This window comes from Stylophora pistillata, chromosome 2 (assembly GCF_964205215.1).
Source record: "Stylophora pistillata chromosome 2, jaStyPist1.2, whole genome shotgun sequence".
In the NCBI taxonomy this organism is placed as follows: domain Eukaryota; kingdom Metazoa; phylum Cnidaria; class Anthozoa; order Scleractinia; family Pocilloporidae; genus Stylophora; species Stylophora pistillata.
In genome coordinates, this window is record NC_142520.1 from 52,401,697 (window position 1) to 52,422,831 (window position 21,135).

The following is a 21,135-nucleotide window of genomic DNA, read 5'->3' on the forward strand; positions in this document are numbered from 1 at the left end:
ATTGTTATTGAAATATTGAAACAAACGGTCGCCAAGCATTCTCCCACGAAATATTTGAGTTTTAAAAAGCTTCGTCAAGCAACCACAGAGGTGATACAAGCATAAAATATTTAAGATTTCGCGAGGAGTTGTTGAACGTGGGATAGCTCTCAGAGGAAATAACTGAGAAGAATTGAGAATCATCGTACGCCATTTTTGATTCTCGAAGAGCTGCTTTCGAAATTTAACTCAAGAGCTTCATTTTGACACAGCTGTTCGAGTCAAACCGTTGAAACTGTTTGCAGTTAGTTACAGTTTGGATTTTGTCACCTTCTTTCAAGCGAGGCGTGTAAAATAACGATTTGTTCAAGCTGTAATGCGAATGGCTACTACATACATCTAGTTGTGGGAACGTTAATTTTGCAGAGCGTGAGCTGTAACCCTTGAAGACGGTATATTCTGACAGCTGTTTCCTCATTGTGAAGTTTGAATTCGCCAAGTTTTATTTATCAGCTTTGTATGAAGGTGCTTTGGGGAAAGGTGACAACTTATTCGAAATGGCGAGCAAACTTTGGTTCATGTAGAATTCAAGAACGTTTGGAAGGCTGGTTTTACAGAACAAATACCGTAATTGTTACGACATCAGGTCGCTGCTGAACTGTGAAAGAAAGATTTGCGTGGAATTTGTGGACGTAAAAGGAAATTGAACTTGTCTGAAGGGCAATGTTACCGCCGTCGCTACATTTCGACTGTCGACGAATGGCATATATTTTACCCGTGTTATGGGTTGTTTTTTTAAGAATTAATGTTGTCTCTGCTCAGAACGACTCGTCCATACTGTCGAACTCACTTTGCATTCTTCGATGTCCTTCAGGACACCACTGCTTTAACAATACCGTAGAAACAACGGTCATAGAGTTGGGCCACAATGGCCATATTTGTACAACTACAGATGAATGTTACGGGGAGGATGACCCGTTAGGATTCCGTCCCGGGCCTAGACAAAAACCTCAAACAGTTGTGTATGGCGATACTGTTCTCATAAAACCCAAAGAAATCACAGTAAACTTTCTAAACGTGTCAAGGGACATCTTCTATAACTGTGGCTCAGGTGGACAACTTTTTCAAAATTTTACTTCTTCTCAATTCCGAGTACCATCAAAGTATTTAACTCCACTAGGGATCAAATATTTTATTGCAAAAGATGCTCTGTTTAGCTGTAGTTTTGGTGTTAGACTTGAGCTGTATGTGCGCAGTCGTCAACAGCTGAACTGTACAAATCCAGCATTACCCAACCTGGGTGTCTGTAGTGGAGTAGGTCTTTGCAGCAGTGCCAGTCAGACCTTTTTTACGCGTGATTACGCATGCAATTGTTGCGATGCATACAAAGGGAGATATTGCGAGGAACTTGACAGCTGTCATTCAAGCAGAAATCCTTGTAAAAATGGTGCCACATGTACAGATATCAAAGATGGCACCACTGATAGTTTTAATTGTACCTGTATGCCAGGGTACACAGGGACTTTCTGTGAAACAAATATTGATGAGTGTAGTTCCAGTCCATGTATTAATGGGTTTTGTGTGGATTATATAAATAAGTACGCCTGCTTGTGTGATCCAGGATTTAACGGCCCAAACTGTCACGTTGTTATCCCAGACCTCTGCGCCAATAACCCATGTGAAAATGGTGGATCGTGTGAAAGATCAGGAAGTAAACGGCAAAACTATACTTGTGCTTGTCTTCCTGATTTTACTGGACGAAACTGCACAGAAAATGTCACTAGATCAGCAAGTCTGTTTGCATCTACAATGCTTACTCTAACAAGTGTATCAACAATTGAGCTTCATACTTCATTTATTGGGGATTCTAGCTTTGTTACACAAAGTGTTTCCTCATCTGTTCGGGCCAAAAGATTGTCATCTTCTGTTTCTGAGTCTTTGTCTCAAGGGAGTACAATTGTTACTGGCACCTCAGTATTGGGAACACTGTCACCTACAGCATCTCGCAGGATATCATCATTTCCAGGGTTTGTGATTTCTAGCACTGAATTAGAAACAGCACCTTCACCTTCAATCTCATCTTTAACTTTGCAACAGTCAGTTTTGGGCAGCGCTCCCAGTGGTATTTCAAAGCCAGCATCATCTCTGTCATCATCAACAACCTCATCATCATCATCATTTTTGTCAGTTCACATGTCAATCAGTTCTTCAGTTGAAGCCCTATCCACCTCAAATGTTTATGTTTCATCTTTAGAAGCCATCTCCACATCAGTTGGAATTTTTTTGACAGCTGACACATCCGTGCAGACTAGAAAAGACACATTCAGTTCAGTTACCATGTCGACTGCATTCATCAGAAGTGTTGCAACTCCATCTTTGCACTTGACGTCATCGCTGCACTTGACTTTATCCATGCAGGCATCTTTATCTGATATAGGATCAGGTGCATCTTTTTCCTCGTCATCATCATCCTTATTATTACCAACATCACAAGCAGTGACACCAACCATTGCACTTTCCAAGAGCACCTCAACACTGTTAGGACCAGATGCATCGTTATCTTCATCATTGTCCTCATCATTACGGACATCACAAGCAGTGGAACCAAGCATTGCACTTTCCAGGGGCACCTCAACACCATTAGGACCAGTTGCATCTTTGTCTTCATCATCATCCTCATCATTACTGACATCACAAGCAGTGATGCCAACCATTGCCCCTTCCAGGGGCACCTTGACACCATTGTCTTCATCAGTGTCTTCAGTATTAGTGACATCATCACAAGGGGTGATGCCAACTGTCACACTTTCTAACAGCACCTCTACACTTCTTTCTCCTTCTATGGCATTGCACTCTGAGGTAACAACACCTTTAGCCATCACAACAGCCCTTCCATCAATGTCTACTGTCTTTTTCAGGTCAACTGCTGCAATATCTTCATCGTTTGCTTCATCATCTGTGGTTCCCACAATGCCACCAATTCCAACTACTGTACCTTTGATTAACCAGACATGTGTTCATAATCCTTGTAACAATGGAACATGCTTCAGCGAGCCATACTTACAGTTTGGATTCCGCTGTGAATGTCCTTATCCAACCATTGGACCTGTTTGTCGTGGTATAGCTGGTGAGTGCTGATCAAACTTTTTCTTGTTACTGTTCTGTTTAGTCTGGTTTTGTGCAGTGAATGCGCCAGGGGATGGAGAATTTGAACCCTGCCTGGCTTGGATGGGGAATTTGAACTAAAAGTATCAGGTCTTTCCAAAGGAATACATTGGTTTTATGTCTTTAAATACAGAGATGTTAAAGGTAAAAAAATTCACTTCATTGGCAAATGGTTTAGAAAAAAAAGTGTACAAGATCTGGGTTTTAGAGCATGGTCAATGTGTAGAAAGTCACAGTCACTGATTTTGCCTTTTACAGTAAAATTGGAATTTAGGGTTAGATCAAGGTAAAACTTCTACCTGATATTTTGAGTATTTATGTATATGAGAATGATCCTTCGCAGTAAAGCACTATTTGAGCAATAGTGAAAATCAGACCTGAAAAGAATTTCAGGCCTGTACGGGATTCGAACCACTGACCTTTGCGATACTAGTGCAGTGCTCTACCAATTGAGCTAACAAGCCAACTGGGAGCAGGCCATCAAATTAATTCGATATAAACCCGTAGATGATAAATCAAACAACAACAAACATATGAAACATATGTGTGAACTGCGGTTATGAGACGTATATGAGAACGATCCTTCGCAGTAAAGCACTATTTGAGCAATAGTGAAAATCAGACCTGAAAAGAATTTCAGGCCTGTACGGGACTCGAACCACTGACCTCTGCGATACTAGTGCAGCGCTCTACCAATTGAGCTAACAAGCCAACTGGGAGCAGGCCATCAAATTAATTCGATATAAACCCGTAGATGATAAATCAAACAACAACAAACATATGAAACATATGTGTGAACTGCGGTTATGAGACGTATATGAGAACGATCCTTCGCAGTAAAGCGCTATTTGAGCAATAGTGAAAATCAGACCTGAAAAGAATTTCAGGCCTGTACGGGACTCAAACCACTGACCTCTGCGATACTAGTGCAGTGCTCTACCAATTGAGCTAACAAGCCAACTGGGAACAGGCCATCAAATTAATTCGAATTAATTTGAGCTAACAAGCCAACTGGGAGCAGGCCATCAAATTAATTCGAATTAATATGATGGCCTGCTCCCAGTTGGCTTGTTAGCTCAATTGGTAGAGCGCTGCACTAGTATCGCAGAGGTCAGTGGTTCGAATCCCGTACAGGCCTGAAATTCTTTTCAGGTCTGATTTTCACTATTGCTCAAATAGTGCTTTACTGCGAAGGATCGTTCTCATATACGTCTCATAACCGCAGTTCACACATATGTTTCATATGTTTGTTGTTGTTTGATTTTGAGTATTCTCATTACCTATCTTCTGAATAATGTATGGATATTATAGGGAGAAAGTACTTGTTAATCACTTCTGGGAGCTAAGGATTAAGGGTCAAGCTTTAATTTCATTTGTAGTAACTAAGCCATTTTAGGCAAGTACTAAAAAAAATACATGTGTACATGTTAATTGTACCATAAGATTACTTTTCTACTTTTTTTTAACTTCTTTTTGCAGAAAGTGATCTTCATTTCCCAGCTTTTGGAAAGAACTCTTTCCTGGAACACAAGAGCATATCGTTTAATAATGAAATCAACAGGATAGACATAACATTCAAGACGAATGCCTCTGAAGGTCTGCTGCTCTTTGCAGCTGATTCTAAAAAACGTGGGGATTTTATCCAACTTCATGTCACAGGTGGTAAACTTGAGTTCAGATTTGATCCCGGTGACAGTTTAGTGTACATCCAAAGCAACCAAAGAGTGGACACTGGGGAAATAATAACTGCAACAGTCACGTAAGTTTTTCTTGCGTGTAGGTATGTTATGAATTCAAGTAAAGAAGTGAACTCTGCATGAAAGACCAACCGTCAATTAGCTGTCAGATCTTAACCTGTATCTGTGGCAAGATAGTGAGCAGGGATTATTGCCTCTTGCTCCTGGATATTGTCTAGTTCATTACAGGCAATTACATCCTCCTTCCCCTCCCCTCCCACTCCCCTTCCTCTCCCCTCCCTTTCCCCTTCCTCTCCCCTTCCTCTCCCCCTCCCCGGCCTTGGTACAAATATTTGCCAGGATTTCCCTGACAGTTAACTGCACCCAATTGTGTACTCTAGGGTGGAGAGAGGAATACAGCATGATGACAAGGCTGGGGCTTGAAATTGAAATGTGTTAACTGGTATTATTACACGACTCGGGCAGTCAGAGGGCCAATAACTAAAATCAACCAATCAAAATGCTCTATTGCCAGTCAATATTCTCTCAGTATTGGACCGGGTACTGTCCCAAATGGTCCCGAATGATACCGCACTTGTGTCCCTTTGAACTTAAGTCGTATTTTGTCTTTTTTGTACTGTCAAGACCTCGTGCCGATATTCTCCCAGTACGGCCCTCACGCTTGGGTAATAAGATATATTTCTCTCACTCCAAGGATAAAAAAATTATTCTTTTCACTGTACTTCATACATTTCTAACAATTTTGCCTTTGAGAGCCCCCTCTTAGTCAATAACAACGCAAATAAATGAAGGTGTCAATATCCAGCCATCTTGACCTCACACTTGGTCAATAACATAGATGACTTTCATGGTGTAAGAGTAGTAAATGACAAAATGAGATGCAAATTGTCTTTTTTTGTATTTTGTGAAATATTTCAGGTATGACAGTTCTTCCTCACCACCTTTTGGCACTTTGCAAGTGAACAATGGTGCACAACTTATAGGTGTTGTCCAGGGAAGACTCCGAGGGATACAGTTGTACAATAACTGGTATGTTGGAGGTGTTCCACAAGGCTTTGACATGCGCAGTGAAACAAGAGGCAATGCTGCCCCCTCGTCATCCTTTGTTGGGTCTATAAGAGATGTGCAAGTGAACGGAGAGACGATAAACTTGTCAGGTACTTTCATTCTCGTTGTGTGTGAATAAAAGATCCTACTCACTTACTTAGAGCCGGTTATTTAAACAGAGTTTAGGCGTTGTTCTATAAAACCGCGTCCTAAACAACTCTTAATCCTTTTATGTGAAAATTGATTTTTGTGAACAGTGTACATGTCAAGAAGGCCAAAAGCTAGCAGTGGAAAGACATTCATTTAATTCAATCAACCCTTTTATAGAGAAAGCCTGAGGCCCATAGACTGCGTAAAACCGTGGTTTGGTAGGAAATTTATTTTGATAATCTTCGACGCCAAGCCATAGACTCGGGAAGGGGGTGGGGAGGGGTGGGGGTGGGGAGATGGATGCAACTTTCCAGTGATTTGATTGGGGCTGGTCAGGTCACACTTCACGTGACCCGACCAAGCCAAGGCTCTGGTAGAGTCGACAGCACAGAATTTTACTATCTGTGGTGTACTGTCAAAAATTTGTAGAATTCACGTAGATTACGTTTCTCTTTTTAATTACTGTGCACACATTCCTTTTAGATGCAGAAAATTGGTTTAACATCAACGAGGGTGATATGCCAGCCTGCCAGAGAATGCCGTGCCAAAATAACGGAATATGCACAGAAATCGACGGCAATGTACTCGATTACGAATGTAATTGCACAGCGGACTATGAGGGGAGAAATTGTGAAGTACACAAGGCCTGCAAATCAGAGAATTGCAATGGAGGGGAGTGTATACCCAAAGAATCAAATCCTAACGATTTCATTTGTCTTTGTCCTCTGGGTCGAGTGGGTGTACAGTGTCAAACAGGTAAGGTGGCTTTGTTCTCTGTGCCTAGAAACAATAAATCAATGATTGTGCAGTAAATATTCTCCGACTGTTTTCAAGAGAGAATGATGTGAGTGCATGGATTTTCGTACACTGTAAACGTAAATAAAATATTAACAAAATCAGGACGCCAAAGGTTGTATTCTTGTAAATAACTCTTTTTTTTTGTCTACGTTCTTATTATACTACGTAAAGTACAATTTACCTTTTTTCTGGCTCAATTCACCCAACATTATGCTTTTGAAAAAAAGTTTTTTTCAATTTCGTGTGTTTTTTTCAGTCATCGAGATAACCGTTCCATTGTTCACCATTGTACAAGGCTTCCCATCATACTTAGAGTACCCAGTACCAAAGGATGCAGTGAACAACTTTCACGTGACCTTCCTCTTCAAACTCGACAATTCGTCAAAATCTTGGAACGATAGCCTGTTAGTATACAGCGCACAGAACTCCTTTGTAGGGAGTGCGGATGATTTCTTTGCAATTGGATTGAAAGACAACAAGGTTTTACTGCAATATAACCTTGGTAGCGGTAGTGCAAAAATCTACAGTGAACCGGTGGACATGCGCAGAGAGTGGCATGTGGTAGTCGCTGGACGAGATGGGCGCCAAGGTTGGCTCTACGTTGACACCCAACCGCGTAAAGAAGGCGAGTCCCCCGCGCCTCTTATGGGACTCAACTTGTTTGAGCCACTTTACATCGGCGGTATTCCCAATACACGTCAGCTTCCTAGTACGCTGGAATTTAAAACCGGAGGATTTCATGGCTCTATATATGACGTAGCCATTAGATTCGCCGCGGGAACTTCATTCGTCAAACTCTCAACTTCGACAGGTATGGCCGACGAAGCCAACGATTTGGCGGTAGTCAAGGGAAGAAATGTCGGTAATGAAAGCTACAATGAGTGTAACACCCTCAATCCGCCATGCTTCAATGGAGGAAACTGCACCCAAGAGGGGGCGACATTTATCTGTTCCTGCCCAGCGGAATGGACCGGTCTCTACTGCGGTAATCAACGCCTGCCATGTTATGGTTACAGTCCGTGTGTCAGCGGCTCATGTCGTCCTGATGGACTGGACACCATTTGTGATTGTCCTTTGGGGAAAACAGGGCCATTGTGCAGTCAAGGTTTGCGAAACTTTTTGTCAATTTTTTTTAAAAATATTTTTATTGCTTTATTTTTTTTGGCGTTAGTGAAGGTGTTTCATCTAACCAACTCCAAAGACAATCTTAGTCATGTCCATATAATGTGCTTTTGTGTTTTAAATCCTTGAAAAGGCTGGAAATCCACCAACAAAACAAGACACAAATACAAACACAGCATATATGGGAGTCCTCCCCCCTTACACTCCCAGCATCCACCCCCCCCCATCCCTGCTTCCACTGTGCTACAACTACCCAAATGATCCCTCTTGAAATGTGAATGAAAACCTTTTGGTGGAAAATACCGAGCTGTCGCCGTTTAGCACGCTTAGGTCTCAAAGACATTAGGGCGTTGTATTTTTTCGGGAATTCTGCTTGTATCACACTTTTAAGATTAATCTTTGGGAAGGATCAATTGATTGATTTTGTTAACACACCCTCCCTCCCTCCCTCGCGCAGCACTTACTGCGGCATAAATGCATCCTAACTACACATTTCCTTAAAGTGCCTGATGTATGATACGCTCTTTTGTTTTCTTCTTATTGTAGACATCATAATCCAAACGCCGTTGTTCCAGAATTTTTCGTACATGATGTTTTCCAAGACAAACATAAGATTAACCACACAGATCAAGATCATATTCAAACCGGAAACGCTCGATGGTATTCTATTTTATGTGTCTCACGAAGAGCAGAGCACGACTGGAGACTTTTTGTCCATTATTCTACACAATGGGTAAGGTTTTTCTTTATCCGCCCTATAGGTGAGGACGCGAGTCACGCGCGCACAAGATACTGACATTCACGCGTGCCCTCTCTCTCGCGTTTACTGGTTTCAGTTACTTGCGCATGTCTCAACTGCTTTCCTAATTTACAATCTTCCGTTATGTTCTGATTGACAACCAGTGTTCCCTCCCTCTTCCCTCTTTCTCCTATGTAAGCCTTGTAGGAAATTATTCAAGTAAAATGTAGCATTTTAACAACACAAACGAGTTGAAAGATAAAGGCCTTAAAAAATGAGCGCGTTTTTTACTCAGTCTTCCATTATGTTTGCAGCTTTTGTTGGGTGAAGGTCTGTTTTTGAATGACTTTCACTTTTATTTGTTGCATTACTGAAACGTCTAAATAAGATTTCCCTTCGTTATCATTTCTAATTGTTCTAGTTTATTCTCCCGCTTTCAGATATATTAAGTTGAGATATGACCTTGGCAAGGGCGTCGGCGAGGCCAGGAGTAACGTTACGGTCAGTCTCAACACATGGTACACTGTCAAAGCCATTCGAAATGCGCGAAATGGAAGTTTGACCATCAATGATGGTAACCCTGTCTATGTCACTTCGCCTGGGTCGGCTGTGGCTCTGGACGTTCGGTCAAATTTCTACTTGGGAGGGGCTCGCAAGTTGTCAAATGTCAATCCGAGAGCAGTGGACAACGCGGCGTCCTTTGTACAAGATTTCTCTGGCTGTATTGATCATTTAGAGGTGGGTTTAGTTTTTGATGAGCGAGAGTCTCAGTCCCAGGTGACTTAGCGGTTAGCGCTTTGGATAAGGATTCCAGGTTGATAGGCCTGGGTTCGAGATTTGACCGGTCATTGTATTATGTTCTTGGGCAAGACACTTAACCCCTTAGTGTCTCTTTCCACTCAAGAATGGGTATCAGCGAATTGTTTGGAAAACTTGACAAAATGCCGGGTGAGATGGGGAAGTGGGGGGTGGGGGTGGTTCGTGCGAGCGCGTGCGCCTGCGATACATCAGCATCCCATCTAGGGGAAGTAGGAGTACATGTTCTCCTAATCACTTTGATCGATGGAAACTGGCTTAAGTCCCGTCCAGATGAGCCCCTTGGCTCGACTGCTTGCCTTTCGTTGCTGAATACTCTCAAAGCCAAAAAGCCTATCCTCTCACAACTTATAACATTCTTTGCATGCTTTAACATCCACCACCCAATTTCTAGCTGTTTTAAATTCAAAGTTAAGACATGAGTGGAAATAATCAGGAAACTGAAATAGAAGCTTAGTACGCACTTCAATCTGTACGTGTACGGTGTTTCTATCTTTCTTGAGAGATTTTTAGAAATGACTCAAAATATTCTCTTGTAGGTGAATGGAATCCTCTATTTTCAGCCGAATACTGCACCAGTGGAAGGAAGAAATATTGCTAACTGCCCCGATAGCTTCAACAACCAGCAAGCTGTTTAGACCCAAATCTTAAGGAAATGGAAATTGCAATGCCGTTGTTCAGGGAGCTGATCAAATTTTGAACGACATAATGTTTAGTGAAGTATCCAAGTTCCCTTACTTAACCGAAATCAACTGTTTGATTCATAACTGGATTCTAAATCAAGGGTTGCTGTTAATCTCCAAAGCGAACTTTATCTCTTCATAAGTGACAATGAAGAAGCTAGTCAAATGAAATCTTACCTTCACTTGAAGAAGCCGATGACGACCAACGAGGCACGAGGCACGAAAAAGTGTCGCATGTGTGTGAAATGGAACTGCACGCAAAGGGACACAAGAAGCTAAAAATGACCCTATGAGTGGCTCAAGGGTTTATAGTATAGTTGAATGTAGTGAAACAATTCGTAGCACATTCTGTTTGCAACTTTGTGGGTCACACAATTTTCATCTGCGCAACCACTCTACACAAAAGAAACCCTGTAATCTTGATCGGTGATGGAGTTTTCGTCAGTACCAGGATCGAAATGGATGCTAAATTTTCTATGACAATGCGTTGAGTTAAGGTTTTCATTGTTCTGAAATCCTGTTTGTAGATAAGGTAAAACAAAGAACTTTATCATGATGACACTTGGCATCGATTTGATGCGAAAACAGCTCCTAAACTCCAGCGAAGTAACATTGTGTGGAGCGGTTACACTCACTCAGCTCAGACCAGAGTTTTAAACCCTTGAAATCTCGATTTTCTAGTTTTTTATATTTTAATCCGTAAGACACTTCAAGTCAACGCACATCTACAATCTTTCAATTATCGATTGCCTTCTTAATTACTAGGTGGAAAGACGTATTACTGTAAGTGCTGTTTATTCCATGCATTGCTAGGACCATGCTGCAGTAGAACCAAAGCAACACTTTGATCGAAACCGTGATTAAATCTACTATTTTTCATTGTATAAGAATTACCTCGATTTCGTTTTTAAAATATTAATATATGAATTTATTGAATAATTAGCTACTTTACTGTGATTGTACAAAGTTTTATTTAGTTGTATATACATATATAATACGTAGCAATAAAATGTTTCGTTAGTCCATTAAAATTGAGAGGAGTCGAGTTCATGATTCGAGCCCCTTCAATAAAGTTCCACCCTGGTGATATTGTCTTTTTTGGTTCCAAGTAGAACGTTCTTGTCTGGTAACCATGACTTTTGAAGGTGTGATGTCCTTTTACTAAAAGCCTTTTGTCGCTTGGTTTGTTTCTCTTCTTACGCCATACATTGGAAAACTATTATTATAGAACCTATGTTATCAAACCTAAGCTTCTTAAGTTCACATCTGAAAAATCAGGCCGAAGAGAGCTCTAGTTGGCCAATTTGCATCAGTAGTCTGTATGCCTATAAAGTCACTCAGCAAGGCTGGGCTCTTCATTGGCCGATCAAAGTAAATGTAAGGAGCTGCCATTTTAACCTGTAAGCACAACAATCAGAACACTGATTAAACAGCAACGGAGAATTAAAGTGTGCATGACATTACCAGCAATCCGAGACATTTTACTCCCGCGGTCCGCGAGGTCAGTAGTTTCTTCAGGTTCTACTGTTCATGCGCTATGGCGTCAGATTTCATGTAAACATGGAGCGAAGTAGATTTCCGCGGAGGAATCGAGTTGATTATAAAGCACTAAATGTTCTTTCTACAGTGGATTTAGAAGTTCATTTGAAAGGAAGGAGAAAATTTAAAAGCGGATCTAAAGTTTATTTTGTGGAGAGACTTATCAGCCGGCGAAGATTGAAGAACGAGGTATGTGTATTGACCCTTTTATGTTCCTGCAGCTATATTTTACTTCGGATGAAATTTATACTACAATCGAAGTAAGTTCATAAACAGCTCTAATCAATCTCTGACAATTTCAGGACTTTGAATACCTAGTAAAATGGAAGGACTGGCCATTGTGGACAAGCACGTGGGAGCCTTCGGCTCATTTGAATGAGCATCTTATCAGGTATATTTAGTTTGTTTTCGATGGTGATTTTAAGCTTAAATGTGAGCTTCATTATAGAAGATGGTTTGATCGTCTTAACCGTAACACGTTTTCGATTCCAATCTTATGTTTTGTTTTCTGCATTAAAAACTTTCTAGGGCATACAGCAACCCCACTGTTACCGTGGAAAGACTACAGAGCGCATCAGTTGCATTTCTGGAAGGCATTCTTTCAATCCTAAAATCGAATGCGGTTAAAGTTCTTTATTCCACTGAAATTAGAATGGATCATGATATTGTGAGATACGTTTTTAAAGGAAAAGGTAAAAGAGCAGAAGACGGAGTTAGTATACTCTATGAAAAAAATGATTTTACTCGATTTGAACTTCCACCATATTGGTACTATTATTTCAATCAACTTGGACAAGGAATAGCAGTTGACTTTCCTGTTAAGTTAAAAACTGTCCTTAACAATTCAAAAAAACGTTACGTTTTATCCAGTGGTCAGGTCAAAATTGCTCCAAATTTTCCAGTTGAAAAAGTTATGATATATGTCAACAGGAAAGCATGCGATTGTAAAAACATTTAATTTATCTTAGAACAGATAAATATAAAACAAGAAAATCTACAAAATAATTTTGCAGAGATTTCTAGTGGAATATGTGATTGCAACAATTGAAAATCAAAGAAAGTTATATGCTTTATGATTAAATACACTATATCAAAATTATTGTTATTATTTTGTTGTAAGCATATAAACAAACAAAAGTTTAGTATTCATATTAGCATTAAAAATTATTCACAAGATATTTTTGCAAATAATCAAATTAAAAAATATATTTTGTGATACATGTCTGCATATCTGTTGTTCCTTTGCTTGCCATAGTTACTGATTTTGCTTCAAAATCTCAACCAATTGACATTTTTTCAGCTTTGCAATCCCTTTCACATTAATACCTATAGATTTGATTTCCTGTCTTAACTGCTTAACAGTCATTTTGTTGTATTTATCTTCGCTTAAGTTATTTCCTTGTACATCAGCTCCATTGTGGTCATTTTGTAGTTCTCTTAAACATGCCCTCTTTCTTTTTTTTCGTGTCTCGATGATGCCATCCTCCCAGTAAGCTGCTTTTCGTTTGGTGTACTGCCTTTTTTCTCTCTCGCAGTGCTTTAGTGCCTCCTGCCTGTGTTCCAGAAGCAGAACATCCTGAGCCGCATCCCACTTATTTGATTTTTGAAAGTATATTTTCTTGGCATCATCATTATTTTTTTCAATGCCTTGACCAGTGAACTGTCTGAAGTTTTTATGATTTTTGATGAACATTGGTACATGATATACTAATGCATGCATGTAAGGAGTCACTCTCTTCTTTTCATATCCTATTCGAACACCACCAAGTGAACAAAACAAATTTACAAAGTCTTTAGATTTCTGGAAAATGTCAAGGTAAAAGTCACCAGCATTTGAATCAGAGTTGATTAAACTGTAGAGTGTATAAAAATCTTTCCAGAGTTTGATGACTGTTTCTTTTGTTTCTGGGAACAGGATATCTAGTTCTTCGAGTTTTGCTGGCAAAAGTTTTGTCAGCTTTTTCTTGTCAGACCCAACAAGGCTAGTCCAGTCATATGTTCCACTGCCTTTCCCATCAGCATTTTTTTTCTCCCAGAGAGAAAAAGTTATGCCGAGTTCATTGATTGTTTTAATGAGAATGTCAAGGTTTACACCCTTTTCCTTACCCCGAGCCATGTTAAAATCTTGCTTTGCATCCTTCTCCATTACTTCTGTGATTAAATTTTCAGTCAGTTTGTCAGTTACTCTCAGCATTAAATGCAATTCATCAAGAATAATGTGGTCAAGCTCAATAGTAAACAATGGACTTTTCACACATGAAAATTTCTTTGAAGAGGAACTTAACTCTTTAATTTCTTGGAGTGTTCTCTTGAGCTCTTCGTTATAATGGGACAGATCTTTGGACATGTCCCACCTGAAAAGCTTGTGCACCTTACACCAAAGGCATGCATAGTCTGAGGTAGCCCCAGACATCCCCATGGCCATCAGCAAGAACTTGTAGTCTCCACCGAGAAATAATTGAACAGCTATTTCTTTGTCATTAACCTTGATCTTCCCATTTTTATTCACAGAATTTATGTCATTGATAATTTCTGAAAATGATGTCTCAATTGTTTCATATTTTTCAGGGCCATTGACTACACCAATTGTCCTGTTGCCCTTTGATGACATAACTAAATCCCCTGTTTGAAGGAGTGAGAATGACATTATCATAAAATTTGCTGACCTCGACATCTTCGCACCATCACAACTGATCTTTACCTTTATTGGTTCATCACCTTTGTGGTTTGAATTTGACTCCAAAAATTGTTTGATGTGATCTTGTAGAGTTTCAGAAAATGAAAGTTGTGCACCAGGGTATTGACCTGGTGTTCTTTCAATATGACAGAGTTTATTCAGTTCATTCCTCCTTTGTTTGATCAAATATGTCCTTGGTAAATCTTCAGACAAAAGAGACAACTCATGGTAAAGTTCATCACTTGCACAGAATTTGTCCAGTAAAAATAGAAGAGTTTCTAGGTTGTTCTGGTCAGTCTCATTAGCTGACAACTGGTCAAATTCCAGGGTGTGAAATTCATTAGTTGCTGCCTCCTGGACCTTGAGAAAAGACAGCTTGAGTCCATGTGACTCAAGAAACCAGAGGGCAATTTCTGATTTTTCTTTCAGCTCCTTCAGTCTTCTCGATTGCTGTCTTTTTCCCAAACTGTCTATAGTTTTCCCTTGGCAAAGAAAACCAGTCTTTTTCTCTAAATTTTGTATGTACTCAGAAAGTTCTTTATTTTTTTCTTCAATATCTCTGAACTTTTCCTCTGTAGTTTTGACCGTTTCTCCCATTTCATTTTCTTTTCTTCTTATTGCTTCCATCATTCCCCTTGCCAAGCTTTCCTTCTCCTTCTCAAGATCCTTGTACCTCAATTTCCATTCTTTTATTTCTTGCTCTGCAGCAGACAGATTCTCTTCTATTTCATGAGGCACCACAAGCTCAGTTTCATAAATGTTAAGGGTTAGCCCTTTCCTGTTTGCCTCTTCTCTCTTACTTCCACTAACTTTCTTCCCAGTGTATTTGTTCACAACTGCACCGGCTTCACGTCTCAATCTTCCGTGGATTCTTGATCCGTTCTCCTTGCTTACTTTAAACCATCGACCAGGAATCCAAAAATTAAGAAGGTCAATGTAGTTTAACTCATTTCCTCTCTCGTCTTTTATTCCAACAAGCTCATGCCATTTCATCAAAATTGGATACGGGATGTATATTGCCAGAGCTATTCGAGATTCTTGAACGCATTGCTGTTTTATATAAGAAAGAGGAGATTCAGTGACCTTAAGTTGAAATTCTAGGGATTTCTTTTCGAAATCGAGCAAAACATCAGACATTTTTTGACGATTCAGACTGGAATGAGCTCACAGTGATACAAGTTTTGTTTTTTATAATTGGCGCGATTTGGCGCTTGTAGGAGTCTGCAGATTGTTAAAACAGCGGTAAAAAGCGTGGAAATGCTAGGCTGCTAAGCTGAAGTAAATATGGCGACTTTTTTCACGAAGAAAACGATGGAAAGTGGTCGTTCTTCGCGTCCTACAGGACATTCGCGAGCTCAGGTAAAGGTTACGTCTAATAGTGAAAAAGCCCTATTTTCAAGATTGATTTGCGGCCTCCTATTTTATCATGGAAGGCTTTATTTAACGTATTTGAAAGATCGTAAACTGAAGAAAATTTTGAGGGGTCGGCACCGATGAAAGCATGAAACACACGGACAGCTCAAAGCATGGAAGTGAAGGTAAGTGAAGGTATTTGGATGAAACTATAAAGGAAGTACAACCGAAGATCTTTGTTATTTTACCTCTATTCCGCGGCTCGACGAATAAACGAAACGGTGAAAAAACTTTCGCTTCGTAGTGCAGTTGCATATTATTTATCAACGAGAGGTCGGCACGTAGAATTTAATTTATTTAAACTGCCAAAAAATAAGATTTTATTTCAGATCCCATACATTTCTTTGTATCTTCGGGAAGCCATTTTGAAAGTAATCTTTGATTGACGTACGGTATTTGAGACGCAATATGACTCGCATTGCTGGTAATGATTGTGTTTGATTATTGAGACGGGAGCGAACGACGGAACATGACATTATTAAAAACACCAACAAAAATGATTCTGTTAAAAAAGCAAAGTATCAAATCGAACAACAACAAGAAGCGTCACTTTGTTGTCAACTCGGTATTAAAAAAGAAGATTGACGATTCTAACTAACAAAGATCACTAGAAAGCAAAAATTACACTTTATTGGAGTAATATAACGAGCTCTACCTTGCGCGGGTTGAAGGCTGACATAGTGCACCTCATGAATATGTCCCAGCACAAGTGCTTTGCTTTCGTCAACTGGACAATGTGGCGTAATCATTACATCATTGCTATGGGGTAGACTGCTGACCACACGAATGCACGTTTCATAGCAGTTTGCTGCGGCACACAGAATCACGTGATCACCCCAAGCTCCATCTTGTTCCATGTGTCTTAAGTAGTCAGTCCATGTTTGATATCCATGGACAAAGTGAAACAGATCTGTTCCATTCGGCTGTAAAAAAAATCAGTTCAAGAAACAAACTTAAAGAGGATTGTTGATCGGAAATCGAGCGCGCGGAGTACGAGTCATGGAGTATTATTTTTAAGAATGATACGAGACAATCTTTAATTAGCATTTATTGTAGAACAGCAACGATTCGCAAACAGCAGAAAAACAACAGGAAAGATCCATCATTAAGAGAATAACAGGAGTTCTGTTTAGTGTTATCTGATACATGTTCAAGAGAGGGCATTTTTTAAACCAAAATATTCAAATGACTAAAACCGTAAAAGTCTACTACTTCGGAGGCCACATTAAGTAACAAATGGATTCAACTGTAACCAACATCATTGTGCAGCTTCTTGAATAATAAAATTATGCCGTGAACACTGGGATATGCTCTGGTGGTGTTGACCCGTTTTCACACTTAACCTTAAAAAGAGCAGCAAGTGAAAAACTCTGTTCGACATACTAACAACAACTTACTAGTTTTGGGTTATTTCTGAGGTACTGAACCAAGGTTTGTCTTAATGTGCCATGTGTAATTTTGATTCCTTTAACAATTTCCAGTTGCTCTGACAAGGCATAGAACATGCAATTTCCTGATCCTTCATTGTCAGATATCGTGAAGCCCCTGTTTGATGCAATATTCCTCAGCCCCAATGATAGATCTGTTCTGCTCTTGTCTTTGCTTGCATCAAGTTGCATCTGCTGAAGTTCCTGGATGATTCGGTCAAGAGAACCTAGAAGGGACAAAAAGTTTTTTTAATCTAACAGCATGAAAGAAACGAAACAATTCCCCATCTTTACAGAGAAGTTTGGGGGTAAAAAAGGAAAAAAGGGCTTCAACCACTAAACAACCAGTGTATTGTCCCGCTACTGAGCCTGGAAATGATAAATTGTGACTTTTTATTTGCAAACGAATATACTAAAAGTAAAGAGAGAAGATACAATGAGGAAAAATTTACGACAAGGTTTACACTCTGACATATTTGCAGAACTGTAAAAAGAACCCCAGCGCCGGTTGTTTAAACAAAGTTCACTCAGCCGTTTTTTGACAAAACCGCGTTCCAAACTATATTAAATTTGTGGTAGTACATTTTTTTAATGAAAACCGCGGTTAGGGTTAGACCTCGCATAAATGAAGGATTAATCGCATTAATATATGATTGCTTCATTATTGTGTCGGAAAACGACTTCATTCTGAATAGCCCGGACAAATACACGTTTTGATAGCAACAGCATTTAATTTTGGGCTTCGTTTCGGGAAAAATCCAAGGAAACTGTGAATGAGTCGTGGACACATCGCGTTGGAATGAGTTTTGAAGATAATTAAATTCCAATGGGTAACTCCCTGATACAGTTGAAACTACTTGGTATTTCTTTGAACTGCTGGGGTGATGTTGGGTGAATGGTCAGAATTCACATTTTAGCTATCGGTCAGTACAAAATACAGACTGTAAACCGGGTACGAAATCCAGACTGGGTGCAAAATGCAGACTGCAGACTGTAGACTGGGTAAAGAATGCAGACCGGAAATTTTGAAAACTGTCATCTCGTCTGATACGTGATAACAAATGTCATGTTACAACTTACTGAGTGTCACGCAATCGCCTCTTAGCAATCACTTTCACGATCATTTGCACTATTTTGGAATATTCTTTGCCCGTTTCCTTGCATATTTCCTTTTTTTTTAACTAAGTGGCCACTGAATTTGGTTTTTAAAAAAGCGGCCACAATCGTTCTCAAATAGAATTTCAAGCCTTCGTATTGTCTTCTCATTTTGCGCGCGAGATGTCAGTACTTTGTTGACAAAAATGTGGACTTACACCAAAACTGTTCCTTCGACTTGATATATTTCTAACGTTCAGGGGTGTACACACAATGATTTTTATAAATTAATGTTTGCGTAGTTACCAAACAGATGAGAGGTAAAACCATCAGAAACTTAAACAATTGGCCAGTCACGAAGACAACGCCTCGCTTTCCCCAATAAAAATTCGCCGCTTACTCATTTTAGCTATATATAAGGATGTAAATACTGACGGCTCGCAGTGAGAAGAATGAAGGCTTGAAATTGCATTTAAGAACGATTGTGGCCTGGACGCTTTGTCAAAAAAAAAATATACCCGGGAACGGCGAGGAATATTCCACAATAATGCAAATGATGGCGAAAGATGATCGCGGAAAAGCAATTGCATTAAGCGTCTTCACTCACAGTTACACCTTTAGTCTTTCAAAGAGCTTTGACGTCCCAGTTAGCACATGCGCTAACTCCGACGAGTATTTTAATCAAAATCGAAACTCCTTCGAAGAAAGGTCCAGTTAAATTTTAAAGTCGCAGCATTCCTTCGGAAATGTAATAGAGGTGTTCCCGTATAATTTCGGAAAGTCGTTATTATTATCGATTTGTTTACATCTGAGTGCGTGATACATTTGCATATTCTGCCCCATTCTAAAAGTCGTTTGTACGCTTCACCTACCCACGACTAAAAAAGAAGAAAAAAAAACGCCCCAAGTCTTCCTGTTTTACGCAATTTATGTTTGCTTTCTGGTGAAATGGAATAAAAACTTCAATTGACTAAAACAAAAATTACACCAAGCCATCCCCCCAGATCAGAAAGTAGAAGAAAATGAAACTAGTGTAAACATATCTTTGGATCATAACCGGAGAAAGTAGAGGTACAAAAATAACATATGTCTCTTCCGCAGTGCAAAATATTATCACAAGTGCCATTTTCAAAAAGCGTAGCTGGCCTGAAGTTGAAAGAAAAGAAAAGGAGAAATATTGGATCTTCTTCAAACCTGTATGTTACTCTTTGGGGATGCCAATTGCCATGTATTATAAATATTTTGTTACTTACTTGGAGTCAGTAATGAATCAACTGTTAGTTGTTCGGTTGGCGTATCGACATCTTCGCCCTCCTGAGTTCTGAATCTTGGGTCTTGTCTTTTGGAAGCTATAAAGATAGAAAGAAACCTTTTTTCAATATCACACCAATCGATAAGAGGATAAAACCACTGATTACTATTCAGGTTAAACATATTTTTTTATATGTAGTGTCCCAGCTTTCCATGATGCTTTATAAGGGACTGAAAGCCGAGTCGTCCCCAAAAACACTTTTTGAAGGATATTAAAAATATTCTCACCACGAACAATGTCCCACATCTTCTCCACAAGAATGTCACACTGTTTCTCCCAGCTGAACTTCTCTTCATAGGAACTCCTCAGTTGCTGAATCTCATGGAGGCGGTCTGATCTTTCCTTCGCTCGGACACCAGCAATTGCCTTTGCCCACTCCTTAGGGTCCTCAGAATCCACAACAAATGATTTGCCTGATGGCACAGTGCACAATGCTTCACCAAATCCTGAGTTGCCACTGACAAGAATGGGAAGACCAGCAGACAAAGCTTCTAATGCTGTTAGGCCGAAACCTTCCGTTCTGGAGGGCATCATGCAGAGATCAACTTCACAAAATGTTTCTTTCAATTCCTCTTTACTCTGCACGAACTTCCTCACAGTCAGCTGCCTTTTATCAATTCCACTCTTCAGCAAATTCGCTGCAGCCTCATCTTGTTTACTGTCATCTGCACCCACGAAAATCAGATGGTAAGATCTGTCTTTCAGTTCAACTATTGCTCTGGCAGAGATATCGTAGCCCTTCAGGCTGAAGTCCTCCGGATCACCACGACCAAAGGTTAGAACCTTAAACTTGTCCATGTCAACTGCAGCTTGCCTTACATCAGAAAACTCACTGAACGTGCATGGCGTCAGTTGAATGATATCTTGGTGCTTCTCGCATGAGCGCAGGTAGGAAGAGTAAGCCTTTGTCAACTTTGGTCCAACTGCTACCACAGCATCTGCCAACTTACACAACTCCACTTCAGTTCTGTTCTTCTCATTTCCTTTAGAAATGGCCTCAGGATAGTCTTTGTACATTCCAAGTTCTTCAGGTGCAGTGTGCACTACCTGTATCCACCTGCACTGGTGCGATTCTCTAATAAATTGCGCTTGTTTACCAAGCTTTGCTCCATGACCCAGTACTATGTCAATGGCCAGATCTCTCGGTGGGGCACTCAGCCAGTCAAGGGGGTCGGCATAACCCGGGCGTCTTTGTGCCTCTCTCAAGGATACATTGTGACTTATTGCCATTCTCCTCTCTTCTTCAGAACAGGCAGACTGTGGAGCAAGGAGAGTGACGTCCACTTGGGGATGTTTGGCCAACAGAATGGCAAGCTGTCTGTTTATGGTGGACAAGCCTCCCATTGATGAACTCCACTCACTGCCCAGGAGAGTTACCTTCAGTGCCGTGTCAGACTTCATTGGATTAACTCCAGCTGGTGCACCCTGTGATTTGGCGCTGACATTTGAAGACCACGACCCCTGGGCGAAAAAGAA

The 21,135-nt window shown here is 40.1% G+C and overlaps 3 protein-coding genes across 3 annotated transcripts in view; 2 read left to right on the forward strand and 1 right to left on the reverse strand.

Moving 5' to 3' along the window:
- Window positions 1-14,560, forward strand: LOC111345031 (uncharacterized). The gene is made up of 9 exons (XM_088750485.1): window positions 1-3,106; window positions 4,624-4,903; window positions 5,760-5,998; window positions 6,522-6,794; window positions 7,093-7,941; window positions 8,505-8,691; window positions 9,138-9,435; window positions 10,053-11,697; window positions 14,304-14,560. The coding sequence occupies exons 1-8, from the start codon at window positions 703-705 to the stop codon at window positions 10,149-10,151; spliced, it is 4,629 nt and encodes a 1,542-aa protein (XP_088606611.1). The 5' UTR covers window positions 1-702; the 3' UTR covers window positions 10,152-11,697; window positions 14,304-14,560.
- The window catches only part of LOC111320252 (uncharacterized), a 24,504-nt gene continuing 14,464 nt past the window's right edge, over window positions 11,096-21,135 (reverse strand). Inside the window, exons 8-12 of the mRNA XM_088750453.1 lie at window positions 19,887-21,120; window positions 19,601-19,696; window positions 17,223-17,479; window positions 16,481-16,748; window positions 11,096-11,594 (exon numbers count right to left, since the gene is read on the reverse strand). Of these exons, the coding sequence (XP_088606579.1) occupies window positions 11,590-11,594; window positions 16,481-16,748; window positions 17,223-17,479; window positions 19,601-19,696; window positions 19,887-21,120 (1,860 nt within the window). The 3' untranslated portion in view covers window positions 11,096-11,589. The remainder of the gene's footprint in view (window positions 11,595-16,480; window positions 16,749-17,222; window positions 17,480-19,600; window positions 19,697-19,886; window positions 21,121-21,135) is intronic.
- Window positions 11,727-12,955, forward strand: LOC148740276 (uncharacterized). The gene is made up of 3 exons (XM_088750598.1): window positions 11,727-11,924; window positions 12,038-12,126; window positions 12,264-12,955. The coding sequence occupies exons 1-3, from the start codon at window positions 11,727-11,729 to the stop codon at window positions 12,691-12,693; spliced, it is 717 nt and encodes a 238-aa protein (XP_088606724.1). The 3' UTR covers window positions 12,694-12,955.

Coding starts and splice junctions, on each gene's coding strand:
- LOC111345031 (XM_088750485.1), top strand. CDS start 703: ATGTTACCGCCGTCGCTACATTTCGACTGTCGACGAATGGCATATATT. Junction 3,107..4,623: donor TGTTTGTCGTGGTATAGCTG/GTGAGTGCTGAT, acceptor TTCTTTTTGCAG/AAAGTGATCTTCATTTCCCA. Junction 6,795..7,092: donor GGGTGTACAGTGTCAAACAG/GTAAGGTGGCTT, acceptor TGTTTTTTTCAG/TCATCGAGATAACCGTTCCA.
- LOC148740276 (XM_088750598.1), top strand. CDS start 11,727: ATGCGCTATGGCGTCAGATTTCATGTAAACATGGAGCGAAGTAGATTT. Junction 11,925..12,037: donor GGCGAAGATTGAAGAACGAG/GTATGTGTATTG, acceptor TGACAATTTCAG/GACTTTGAATACCTAGTAAA. Junction 12,127..12,263: donor TTGAATGAGCATCTTATCAG/GTATATTTAGTT, acceptor AAAACTTTCTAG/GGCATACAGCAACCCCACTG.